This window comes from Balearica regulorum, chromosome 15 (genome assembly GCF_011004875.1).
Source record: "Balearica regulorum gibbericeps isolate bBalReg1 chromosome 15, bBalReg1.pri, whole genome shotgun sequence".
NCBI lineage: Eukaryota > Metazoa > Chordata > Aves > Gruiformes > Gruidae > Balearica > Balearica regulorum.
In genome coordinates this window covers 7,175,662-7,188,960 of record NC_046198.1, presented here as the reverse complement: position 1 = coordinate 7,188,960, position 13,299 = coordinate 7,175,662, and the positions used below count along the sequence as shown (strand labels likewise).

The window sequence follows — 13,299 nt, the reverse complement described above, 5'->3', positions numbered from 1 at the left end:
TGTCCAAGGTGCCCAGCCTACCACCCTATCTGTCTCTGATAAGCACAGTTAAAAATTCTGAGCACAGCAGTTAGGTATCCACACCAGAGCTGAGAGTGCTCTTAAATCTTGTCCTGGAGAGGCATGCTCAACATCTTAAAAATCTGATGCTACATAACAGAGATGAATTTTCCAAGTTCATCTTTCCATATTTATTTCAATGTTCTTGAATAATTTGTACTGATTTCTCCATTGAAAGCCATTAACTTAACACTACCTTTTTCCACTGTTTAAAAGAAAAGGGTGAGGTAGATAGCCCTTTTCTTACCTGACCCTCTAGATACTTAGGGATGGTTTCTTCTCCTCAAGGAGACTGAGAAGTGTATTTCTTTCTCTCCAAATGTGTTGCGTTTGGAATGTTAAAGTTAATGCATATGTTTTATGTATCAATAGGTATACTTATAAAACTTCATAGTCGAATGATAATTCTGTTATATGACCTAGTCTCTTTATGATAGAAAGTTTTCTAGTTTTGCAGATATCTGTAGTACTAAGACCAAGTTTGCTTGAAAATAACATGTTATTCATACTTTTTAAAGGTAAAATCTGAAGTTCCATAGAGAGAATAATTAATCTGCAGAATAAAAAGGAGCATTTGTTGGGAGGAAAATATGAATGTGGGGGTAAAACCCTTTCAAGAAAAATGTAATTCTGTGCTGCAGAAACTTAAATTTTATCTTGGGAATAAAAATGTGTATAAGCTTGAGTTGGTGCTGAAACAAACACTTTCTTATTTTTGTTACAAAACCAGTGAATTCCCTTCTGTCCTCCTGCCCATAATTTTGACATTTCATAAAAGAGAATTAAGAGAAGGGAAAATATGATTCCAATAGATAATGTAAATGTGGATTTTAAATGTAGTTTGAGAGAGCATTTCCTTCAGGCATATAGTGTATATATATATAAAACATCCAAAAGCACTGAACCAGAATAAAGAGGCTCTTTTAACTTTTGTCTCCAGTGGGAGACAAAGCTGAGCAACACAGGAATGTTAGTTATGGCTTAACAGGGAGGTTCGTTAGCATATAGTATAGCATAGAGGTTGGTTGCGATTCTATGTACTATTGAATTTCTTGTGGGAGTTACTTTGAGGAAAGATTTATCAATAATGGCAAGTTAGGGCTGAATGCTTTTAATACTAATTAAATCATGTAGTACACGATCTATTAATAAAGTAGCATTTTCTTTCACTATGGTACATACAAGTGCCATGTATTGAAGTGCAACAGGATCACATATTTGCTTTTGGCTGTTCCTTGTATATCACTGCAGGGCATATGAGCAGCTGGGATGTGACTGATTCTGCTATGTGCACGTTCCTGTCGATATCTAGGACTTGGGGTAACTTGCTGAGTTGAGTGCCAGGGAGTGTTAGCAGTGCAGGACCAGGTCCTGGAATGTGCATCTCATATGTGTCCATCATGGGACTCCTCTCTCAAAATTCCAGTAATTCAGCTCAGATATAGCACAGAAGTTCTCAAGAGGTTGGCACCAATAGGCCAGTCTTCAACATAGTACCTGTGTATTTGCCAGGGGTGAAAGCAATCTGCAATGATTTTGCTTCATGTGCTGAAGCATGGTTTATATCAGTTTAGCCCTTTGAGTACCCAGTCATCGTGCTTGTAGAAGCATGATAAAAATTTCACTGTTGCTTAACTTCTCTGTAAAAATAGAATTTTGCAATAACTGATGAATATAATTTTGCTAGTCTTATTTAAGGTCATTCAGTGTCAGAGCATTAGCGTGAGCACCTTATTAGTGTACTGTGCAGATGTGTGCGCAAAGAGTGAAGAGAAGGAATGGAGGCTCTGTACATAACAGCCCCAACTGTTTCCCCTGTTCATGCCAATGTGAATCTGAAGCATTTCCTTCTGTGTGGTGTAAGTGTGTTCTGCATCCTCTTGAATTTGGTGCCCTCCCAGTCAAAGTCTGAATGAAAGTCATACTGGAGAAGAGGCTCTCCAGTGTTAAAGGATGTCTTAAACATCACAACTCAAGGGTGGCAGTTGGTTGTGTTCCTTAGTGTGTTCATGCTGAAAAAGTTTTTCTTGGACAGTAAAACTTGCTCTTGTTCTGCTTTAAATGATACTTATGATTTCTTGAATGGCTGTGTGCAATAAAAATCTTAGCTAAGTAGGAATTTTCCCTAACTGCATTAAAGTAAAACACCTATAGACGTGAAGAAGTGTGGTGTCTAAAATGTGTATTTCTTTCCTGGATTAAGACTCCCTTTTTTTTTATTTGCTTGGTAATCCATGGTATTGTTGCATTTCCATACCTACCTCAATACATACACTAAGGTATGTCATTCCTTAATGTGTGTGCTTGTGTGGTATAGATGTGTGGAAAGGGACAAGAGCAAAGTCTTGTCTCTGTAGACTTGGTAGCAAAACTCTCGTGGATTTTTTTTTTTTTTTTTTTTTTTTTTTTTTTTGAGGGCCATGCTTTGGTTTCAGTTATTTCATTGTAATTGAAAAGCAGCAGGTCTATCCTGAGCTGCACACAAATTTTCAGTGCTTTTCTATTATCTTACCTGTCATTGCAGGATCCTCAGAGAGTTTGAATTATGGAGCTTCCTGTTTTGCAGAGTGTGTAGGTGAGTAAAACAAGACTGTATTCAGGGTGTAATAAGGAAGGAGGGATTTGAAAACTTCCTTCTCTTCAGCAGGGATGTTGTGTTCTTAGAAGAATGATGTTTATGTCTGAGTGATCGGCATTCATGGAAGTAGTGGAGAAGTTCCACTAAGCTTTACCAGGCCCAGACCTGCCTATAGTTTGCATTCTGTGAACTCACAGAACTCATAAACGTTAGAGCTAAGTGAACTACTAAACCGGTGCAGGACAAAACCCAGCCATGTGTGAACGTCTTTTTTACCAGTGCTTAGTGTTAGCTCCTTTCGTACTGAAACAGGCATGAAGATTCTCCTTCAGTAAGCAGGCACAAAACTTCTATTCTGTAAAGGAGAAATGGATGGGAAGACAGGATATTGAACTGAGCTGGAAAGGTTTGGTTGAATGGCTTGAGGTGTAGTTTGTAACTTATGCTTCTCATTTACATTGCCAGCAGGTACTTGAACGTGCAAAAGTGTTTTTCAGTGTAAGAGCAAGGGGAGCACGTGGATGATGTTCTCCTGAGGAGATCTTGCCCTGGCCTTTGAAAAGCACTGAATGCATCAGCAGATCTTTTTCGTCTTGCTGTTGATGATGCATTGGTCCTGCATTGATGCTCTCTGAAAGGTGTTGAAAGAGCATCATGCCGTAAATGCATTGCATTCCTTTTCTGCTCTTGGAAATTAGATTCCTGCCTTGATGGAAATTGTGAGGTTATGTGCATAGGGGAGAGAGGAATTCTTTTCACCTTCCATACAGGACCTATTGCTAGCATGCAGGGTGCTTTCAGAAACCCAGTTCTTTCAATTGTAACTCCAAATGGGATGGCAACATTGTGAATATCCAGCTCCTTGTTTAGCTGATTTCAGTGGCCAAAAGATTAAAAAGTAAAAAAAAAATAAATAGGGGGAGAGGGAAGCCTAATAGACTAAAAAAGTTTTTTGTTTGTTTGTTTCCAAGGACACAGTGCATTGTTCTTCCCTAAAAGAGCTAGATACAGTTTCAGGTATTCAGCAGTCACCAGCACGTTCCTGCAGGGAAGTATTTACAAAAGCAGTGGCATCTCTCTGGCGAGCACAGTGATCATTGAGGTATTGGGGAATTGCCAGATGGTTTTGAAAGTGAGTATTGTCATAATCATCTGAGTGATTGGGATGAGCTAATGTGGAAATGTATCTTTCTTTGGGATTACTGCTTCATTAAAAACATTTGTTTTCCTTGTAATTAAAAGCCAGTTAAATTCTGGATCTCATAATTAGAGTTTCAGAATTGCTTTGATGTGGCATGGCTTCAAATTAAGTATTTGCCATTTTTAAAGGGCAGATTAAACAAATCATTGTTTTCTTTCCTAAGCGGCATGACAGTTTCACTGTTTTATCACATGAATTGCAGAACTGGAGATGAAGCTAGTCACTCTGAAAGGAGCTTGATTTATTTTTAAGCACTTTCATATCTGTAGCAGTAATTTAAAAATAGCAAGCATTTTAAAGAGAACTTGAGAAATTTGTAGGATGTGCTGGATTAGTGCCATTCCTAGCACAGTGTAAAATTCAATCTTGTAACGCTCCATTGATCTCCATAGGAGATACCTCTCTCAGTGACAAGAGCAACAGACCAGTTTCAAGTTACAGAGCTCTTCCTGGGGTGAGCCCTGTGGTAGGCCAGTTTGAGAACTACAGTGCTTTAGCAGGGGAAGAAAATAAACTTCTCTCATCTGCCTTGGTTTTCCTTCAGGTTAACAGAGGGGATAATTCATGGGTTCTGCGGGGGGTTGACGTGTGTAATATATACACATACGCATGAGGCCAATGAAGAATAGGATAGTTATCCATGTCCTAACATGACCATATGGATGAAATTAACTGGCCAGTGGTCCTTTGATTTTACATGAAAAATGAGAATTTGGGTACTGTCTTCAGATTGAATCACTGTCTTCTGCCTTACAATATCAGTGGCCGGATTCCTCAACTTCTAGCTCTTTATTTGAGGCCCCCTAAGATACACAAAACAATTGTAGTTGAATGCTTGTCTTAAAAAAAAAAAAAAAAAAAGTAGAAGATACTAAGAAAAAAAAATTACTAACAGTTGCAGTCTGTGCTGTACTTAAAACGGGGCAGAGAGCCACCATTTTTGATCTACCATTTGAGAACAACTCTTCCTTATCACAACCAACCAAATGGCAAGTATTTTAGGAAATTCCATAGTGAACTTAAGTATGCCTTTTCTCCTCTGAATTCAGTAAAAGTAAACTATGAAATGGCTACTGAATGCTGAGAACTTTACCAGCTATAGTCTCAAGAGTCAACTGAGATGGGTAGTCCTTTTGCTTCTCATCTGGAGTAGGAAGGACTTATGTTTATCCATGCTCCTACTTCACCCCAGAGTACATGATTGCTTCTGGCTTAAAAGTGAAAGGGATATAATAGTGCTGTATAAAATGTATTTAATGGTGAGTGAAACTTCTGTGTAGAAGAAATTTCTGAAAACTTTCTCAGATATGCAACCTGAAGATGTGGCTATTGAGGTTGTGTTGCTTGCAGCACTGAGCTGTTTTTCATTGTCACATACGGATATCTACAGAGAATGTCATAGACTAATACCCCAAGTTCCTGTTGACAATGTATTTGTTGCTCTATAATCTTTGCTCCTAGATGCAAGATGTACAGATTAAGAAAAGTCTTTCATCCAGAGAGGAACCTCTGAAGGAAATGGACAGTCTAAGGTAAAAAAAACCTTGTAAGCTGGTCTAGTTGTTGTTTTTTGAAGCTATGTGGCTTAGCAGCAGCTTGACTTGACATTGTTTCATACTCTGTTCAGTTTTAGTTGGTTTTTGTTCAGTTTTAGTTGGTTTTTTGTTTTGCTGGTTTTTTATTTTTGTTTTTGAAAAAGCAAGGATGAAAATATGAGCACCATCAGCAAAATGAGAAGCATTTAGTCAAAAAATATTTTTTTGCACCTAATTTTCATCCCTTTGTATGTAAAAATATTTGGAGAGTAGACAATTAAAATTATTCTGCTTACAAATTATCAGGCCTCTAGCTACTTAGCAGCGTATATGGATCACTCACTAGTTCTCTGAGTTGCAGTTGCTACTTGTACAGTCTGTTGAGTTTTGAAGTACATTTCAGAAGTTCTTGGTCTGGAGGATTCTCACAATGTAAAATGTTGGATTTTTTCTTCCAGAATATTTAAATTGCATTGATTTGTCTAATGTAATTGTCTTCCTTTTATGTTTTTGGTTTTAGTAGCTCATTCATAACGTATGTCAGTGTGTTTCCCTCTGACTTGCAAAGGTATAGACTCTAGTGAAGATGCCTATACAAAAAGGTCTCTTCAAACTGTGGAGGTCTGGTATTTTCCCAGAGAGCTGATGCTTCTTGTGTCATCAAAAAAAGCAGTTCTGTTGTCTGATTAAGCTCAGCCTTGTAATCTTCCTCTTTGTCCTGCCACTTGGATTCTCAGCCTTTAAACAACACTGAGCACTGAGATAATTGACTCAATCCAAAGGGTCAAAAAGAGCAAGTTTCAAGTAAATGCATTGCTTTTTATATTCATCAGGAAGAGCTTTGTGTTCCACAGTACGGGTAGTGGTATCAGAGTTCAAATCAGACTGCAGACACATCTTCCGTGAAGTTATTCGTAGGATTTTCATAGGGGTAAGAGCAGTTGTGTCTCGTTCTTTGCAGAGAAGCCAAAAAATAGAGCTAGCAAAGAAAGCATTCAGTGACACTTGGCTGTTCAAAATAATTATTCAAATGAGTGAACCTTATTAGCATTTGCCTTAGCCTATTGTGAATATACAGTGGTTTAGCTTGTCCTCTGAACATGCATGTAATTTCCACGGATAGTAGCAAAAGCAACCACAGTTGCCTAGGAGTTCAGAACTTTATCCCATGTGCACAGTCTCTTCTCATGGAAAAACTTTATCCGGGTGTTTGAACATTAAAAGTTTTTCTCTTACATTGTCTTTGTGACCTAGTTGATTAGATGAACAGTTAGTTCCACAGTTAACGTGCAGATGAACTGAATATCTCCCTGTATGGGAGCTGACTGTTGGGCTACTGCAGAATTCTTCCTTTGGATGGCTTATTTTTCCCCATTTAGAGGGGAAATATATGATTAAAGTACGTTACATTAGAATTGAAAATCAATGTTAAAAAGTGATCTCTTGCAAAAGTAGAAAATACTGTACTCTCAATCTGGGACAGCAAAAGCAATCAGAGTGTAAACTGACAACAGAGACTGGGGGATGACTTTGGGATAGAGCCCAGGTACGTACACCTAGCAGAGCAGGAAGATACGGGTTGATTGGAAAGCAGGTGTTCTTGTGTGTGTCACAGCTGAAGAGGAATTATAAACAGTACATACAGTTACTCTGCAATTGAGACATGCTTACCAATGCTAAAGGCACCTTGAATCATAAAATGGAATTTCTCTCTTACATTAAACAAGAATTGTTGCCATTAAGTATAATTACTTGTAAAGAATTTACCAGGAGTTGGTAACTTGAAAGTTTTTGGTTTGTTTTAAGGGCTCTTAGAATCGGGGTGAATTCATAAAGAGTAGAGGCTTGCTATAAAGAGTGGAGATACAGAATAAGACAGATCTGTTGTACAGGAACAGCTCTGTTCAGAAAATCTCAGTCCAATGTCATAAACTGACTTGCAGCCACTGTTTGAAGCAAGAAACTATAAACTGTTTTATTGCAGGGAAAGACTAGAACAGCATCCTCTTCATTTTTCTTTCCATGATGGGAAAGTTCTGAAGCTCTGTCCTGTAAGGAGTGAACAGACCTGGGCACTGAACATAAAGCGAGGCATTCTCAGTGTCCTGCAGACATCACAAGCATCCACTGCTAGTGCAGTTGTTGAAGAGGTGAGACCATTGGTAGAGTCATGCTCTAGGGTGGCTGTTAGCCCTTGTACATGTTAAGTCTATTCTCTTTTTAAATAACTAAAGGTTCTTGCCACTGGGTGACTGGTCAGCAGCCAGTGATGGTCGTCTAATTGCTTTTGTAGTGAATGTTATAAAATTACCTATAATTTGCATTCTTGTTGAGAGTTGGAATCTGCTGCCTTGTTATCTGAGGAGAAGCTGTGTCTTGCAGAGTTTTCTGAGGAGTTGTAACACAAGGGCTTGTGCTTTACCTGTTCTCTGGGGAAAATACGATATTCATTATTCATCATGACTTTTTTCATTAATTTCAGGAGGCTTTAAGACTTCTAAGAGCTCTTTACAATTTTTCATTTGAATACTTAAGCTCAAGTTCTGCTGTTACACTGAAATAATAGTCCAGAGTACCCCACTGTTGCCCATGTGTTTGCATGAGTGCAGCTGAGAGACGTCAATGGCTGCATTTCTGTTGTGAAGAGCAGTCTCTACATTGACCTTTAGCATGATGTGCACTACCTCATTCTCATGCTGTTGCTACATATCAGTGCTTAAATAGATGTTGTGCAATAAGGCTTGGGACACCCGTATGTAATTATATTTCTTCTGAGTAGAAATGCTCTTCTGAATTAATGCTCCCCTGCAAACCCACAAAATCTTAAATGAAAAACCATACATCTGTAAATGATTTGATTCAGAATAACATAGTGAAGTTAAACAAATCAACATACCCAGGCTATTACAAAATTTGACCAAGGTCTTTAAAATTATTTGCCTTTCTGTGGCTTTTGTGGTGAAGCCAGTGTCCTGCAAGGGAGAATTTAGATTTCTGTTGCATTATTATTACAACAAAGCAATTATTATAATACCTGCTTGTATTGTATGTGTGCATGTGTGATTCAACACTGTACATTCGTTGCTAGGTGGATGTTCTTGGAATATGCCCAACCAGGTATCAGCGAAAAGGTCCTAATCTTGTCAAGACAAGGGACTTAAGCCTCTGCTCTCATCGGTATTCTGGTTTTACTTCTGTGCAGTCTGTTGCTCTTCCTCATATGTCGGTGAGTGTTGGGGAATGACGCTGATTATTCCACAGAGCCTTTTATTTTCTTTGAAGAGTCTTAAGTACCAGGTTTGCAATTCACGTCAGGTACTTCTGCTAATGGGAAAGTGGGAATGTTTTTCATAATGTAAATGAAAACATTTTTGAATAGTCATTTATGCTCAGCTGTATTTGTGTGTGTCTGCCCAAACTTGAATTGTTAGCAAAGAAATTATTAATGTTATTGTCCCTGTAATGCCTGTTATTCACATAATTTGTTTTTAATGCAAATTGGCATTGTAGTTGATGAGCATTATAGTACAAATGCAAGAGGTTGTTAGGTGATTGGATTAAACTCTGTCATTAAAATGTGTTATAGTGGTAGACTGAAAGTAGAGTGTGAAAGAGGAATAGGAAGATGTGGGTAAGAAAAATGTATTGTGCAAAGAAAGTTGTTATTTGCAGAAAACTTTGAAAAGATAGAAGCTTTTCTAAAAGCCATAGTTACAGCTTTCCACTGTTCATGGCACATTCAGTCAGTATTTGCATCTTGTGCCATTTTTATTAGGTGAATGTTATTTGTTTCTTGTATTGTACTAGCTAATCATAATTTACCAGCCTTTTGCTTTTCTCAACTCTGCTGACTAAAAAGATCAGGTTAACACTGATGTTTTGTGAGCTGAAATGAGTTGAGACCATTTTACACTGAAAGTTAATAGCAGTTGCATTTCAGTGATGGAAAAATTAGACTGAAAATAAAGAGCATATTAACCTCCACAGGCTGGGGGCTGTCAGAGGTCTGGAAAAGAGACTTCACACTGTATCACAGAACTGGAATCCTCCATGAAGTTGGGAGAGAAAGGATTGGGCAGGCTAACATAGGTCATCAAGACTTTACCTGAATCATCTGTTCTTCTTAGTCTGAGCAGCAGATCCTGTCCTCCAAACTGGAATGTGTTCAGAGCATTAAGGATGGAGTACTGGTGGAGGCCAAATGTACCGAGTCCAATCTTGTTACACCGTTCTCTCAGAAGGGCAGTGGGGCAAAGACGCAGACACAGTCTTCACTGAAACTCTTTCAAGTGGAAACAGAGACATTGTACAAAAAAGGTAACATGATGTTTCTGCTAAAATAAATTAATTTCCTAGAAAAATCTTGGGTCTGCGTCTTGCCTGTGAGAACTCTTTGCACCTGATATTTCCTTTCATGCATTACACTATGTGAAAGTGGATGTTTTTACAGGCAGGGCTACTGAGAGCTGTCCCTTCGTTGGGAGTTGGGGCCTGCTGTAACAGGAAGCTGGATTGGTCTCCAAAAGTGATAGATTTCCTTAATGGTCCACCCTTATTTTACCCACTTTACATACGTAGCCTCCTTGTATGCAGAGCATCAGTCTTCCTGTGTGTGCGGACAATTCCTAGTTTGTGTATAAATGGAGCCTGAATAATTGCAAGTCCTAATGGAACTAAGGACGTGCCATGTCTGAGAACTATTTCAATTTTTGCTCCTTCTTTGCTATGTGTGCTTCTCCTTTGAAGAATGATTTTGCTAAAGTCAATGGGAGGCTTGCCTAAGGAAAGATTTTAAAGTTGAGCTCTAAATGTTGGAAACATTTTGTATTCTTTTTTTATCTACTTCTATATAGGTTTTTTTAAAAAGGAAAATCCAAATTTCCAGGACACTTTTTGTCTATAGTTATGCCGACTTAAAATGACAAGAGTCTTCCTCAGGAAGAGGTTAAGAGCCAAGCTATTTATTTTTCTTGGCACTTAGATCTCCTGTTGAGTTTTTGGGAGGAGTGAGTGATTAGGTAAAATTGGAAAGAGTGATGAATGTTAAGTAGCAGGGCCATTGTAAGAGGCATATCGACTGACAGAAAGTGGGACTTTTTTCATGTGTATCATCTTTATCTTGTTTATCTGACTCTTTCTGGTGACACTTAGCTTTAGGCCTTTAGTCTGTTGTATTCTTAAATTTAACCTGACTGCAGGCATTCATATTCATCCCTTGGCTTTAACTGAGACTAGAGAGATTCTTACATATAGCAATAAAGAGAGAGAGAAACTCTTCCCTCGCATTTAGGGTTAACCATAGTAAATGGCCAGCAACCACGAGATATCTGATTTTTCCTTGTGTCTTTCCAGTTGGTTCTGAGGATCTGTATGTGACCAGCATGCTCTATGAAAGGGAACAAACTGAGAGGGAAGTCACTGGAGGGGAAGTAACTGAACTAGTGTGGAAACTTTGCTTAGCACATAGTACGAGTTTTGAGGTAAGCTTTTACACATAACCTCCATTTCCTTATAAGGACTTTGTATGGCCCTTTGTGGTCTCCTACACAGATTAGAGGTGACTAGGAGAGCAGCAGTTTTGAAATACTGAAGCTTTCCATTGTTTTGGGAATTTTTTAATGTGGAATTACTGAAAGATAAAACGCTTTGAAGTGTCATTTTCCTATATAAACAATAAATAAAACTGAAGAGTCAAAACGTCACATGGCCCCTGAATATTGGGCAAAACCAATTTTGAACTGTATTCTAAATTAACTGAAAGAAAACATTCCGGATTTTTGTTTTGTTGTGGAAAAAACAAACAAAAAACTGTCTAGTTTAGGTTATCACTGATGGTTTTGATGCTTAATTGTAGAAACACTTTTCTACAGCTGTAGTGTGGGTTACTGCCCTGGTAGTTCTGCTGTTTCAATGTTTATTGGAGTTCTGTGGTCCTTCTCCTGTTGCCTCATCCCCTCAAAATAGTTTGCATATGAAACCATTGCCCATGGATCTTGGCTGGTTGGTTCCATGTGCTTCTGATGAATTCTAGTAATAACCATCATGTTTTCTGGGGATGCTGCTTGGATCTGGAGGGAATCTCTTCTCACTTAAACCATTTTCATTGGTGAATGCTGTTAAGATAGGGTGGGATATTCTGGTCATGTGTAACGTGCAGTGTCTTAATTTTTTTCTGTGATGACCATCATTCTAGGTGAGGGTCTGCCTGTCTCCTTAGCTTGCTCAGGTCTTGTAGTTTTTGTTGATACTGGCAGGAGCTGGATCAGTTAGTATTTGTCACTGTCTTTGAAATTAAGATCCCTATCTTCTGTGAAATGCAGACTTTATCAAGAACACCTGTTATGTACAATACAGAAGGATCAACAGATGATGGTGCTTAATCATTGCTGACCTGAGATGAACTGAGGGCAATGATCTAAAAGAGAGGGCACTTCATATCCCATTATGCTTCAGATGGAGTGGTTCTTGCTAGTAATGAAGTTCCTATATGGAACAGTGTGGCAAAAACATAAATTTGAAAATGGAAGAACACACTTCTTGTTTAAGTCATTCATGGTCACAATATTACTAGAAAACATGTGTGGTCTGATGGGGAAGGCAGTGAACTGGGCCTTGGTACCTCCATGAACTTGGCACTGATGAGTGTAATAAGCTCATTCCTGGTATATTCCCTGTCCTCTGATGTTCTTGTCTTGTTAGATTGCTCGTACTTTGGAGCAAGGTTATTTCTTGTGCAGTGGTGTTGTGATCTGTCCTGTAAATGCATGTAGGTGCAAGTGACATTAACAAAAAGCTTCCGACATAGCCTAGGAGAAGGCACTTTCACCTTCCTTTGTCTAGGTAAAGTCCCGTGTTAAAGCACAAAATCTCTGCCTGTCTCTTCCCTGGGACACACACACACACCAGGCTTTATGGGGACTGGAGAAGAGTGCAGTGCTGGATCACAGCTCTGCAGGCCAGTGGTGCCTGTTTAGAAATTAATGTACTGTGTCTATTTACCTTTCTGTTAGCTTTAGCTGTGATTAATGAGCACAGGTAGGTGTTTGTATAATGTGGCATAAGACATAAGGCAAAGGCATAGGCTGGAGAAGAATCACAGTTACAGCAACTGAAACAGGCAACATCAGTCAGCTGTGATAAATTACAACCCTAGCAGTTGCTCACAGCCTATTAAATGGTGATCAAAGTTTGACCTGGTACCACAGGCTGACAAAGACCTTAGCAGAGTGCTGTGGAGAAGGCAGCAGGTGGCCTTTCTGGGTGGTGGTATATGGGATAGGTTTCTCTCTCTAAGTTATAAGCAGTTCTGCCATCTTTTTTAGCTGCATGCTAGGGAGATTTGGGTTATAGAGAGCTAACAGAGCCATAAATGTAATGGTTCTTGCTAATGCAGAATAAAAGCAGCCTCTTTGGGTACAATAATGTTTAATTCTGTGTGGCTGTCATTATAACAGCAGTATGTAATGGCATTTAGGAACAGACTAGAGAATCTAAATACTGCTTGGAAAATGTTAAATAAAAGAAATTACTGCAGTGGACCTGAGAAACTTTCTCTAAATCCTACCTTCTTTTGAACACCCATAATTCAGTGTCTTTGAAAGAATGATAGATGATTTTTCCCAGTAACAGTGGGATGTCACTTCTGTCTCCAAAGAGGCCCACTGGCTTCATGTGTGGGAAATTTGTTTTGTAAATTACTAGGATTAACACAAATGGCTGCTGTCTGTGTCACTGCCTAAAAAAGAGGTGAATTATTCATCATATGCCTGTCCCAGCACAGGGTTCGATTTGTTGTCAGCCATTTTCACTGTTTCAGAGTGTTCCTTCTGTGTTACAAGACATTTCAAAGGGGATCCTTATTATCCCTCATTCCAAACGATAAAATGTCCTTTGGGCCAGGAAAGAAGTTATGAGAATGCCCACAG

General features: G+C 38.8%; 1 protein-coding gene across 1 annotated transcript in view; it reads left to right on the top strand.

Annotated features, from left to right (window-relative positions):
- Positions 1–13,299, top strand: part of LOC142604009 (uncharacterized) — a 105,001-nt gene that overhangs the window by 5,656 nt on the left and 86,046 nt on the right. Inside the window, exons 2-8 of the mRNA XM_075767753.1 lie at positions 2,585–2,635; positions 3,610–3,770; positions 5,301–5,371; positions 7,359–7,524; positions 8,463–8,600; positions 9,502–9,691; positions 10,727–10,854. Coding sequence (XP_075623868.1) covers positions 3,759–3,770; positions 5,301–5,371; positions 7,359–7,524; positions 8,463–8,600; positions 9,502–9,691; positions 10,727–10,854 — 705 coding nt within the window. The 5' untranslated portion in view covers positions 2,585–2,635; positions 3,610–3,758. The remainder of the gene's footprint in view (positions 1–2,584; positions 2,636–3,609; positions 3,771–5,300; positions 5,372–7,358; positions 7,525–8,462; positions 8,601–9,501; positions 9,692–10,726; positions 10,855–13,299) is intronic.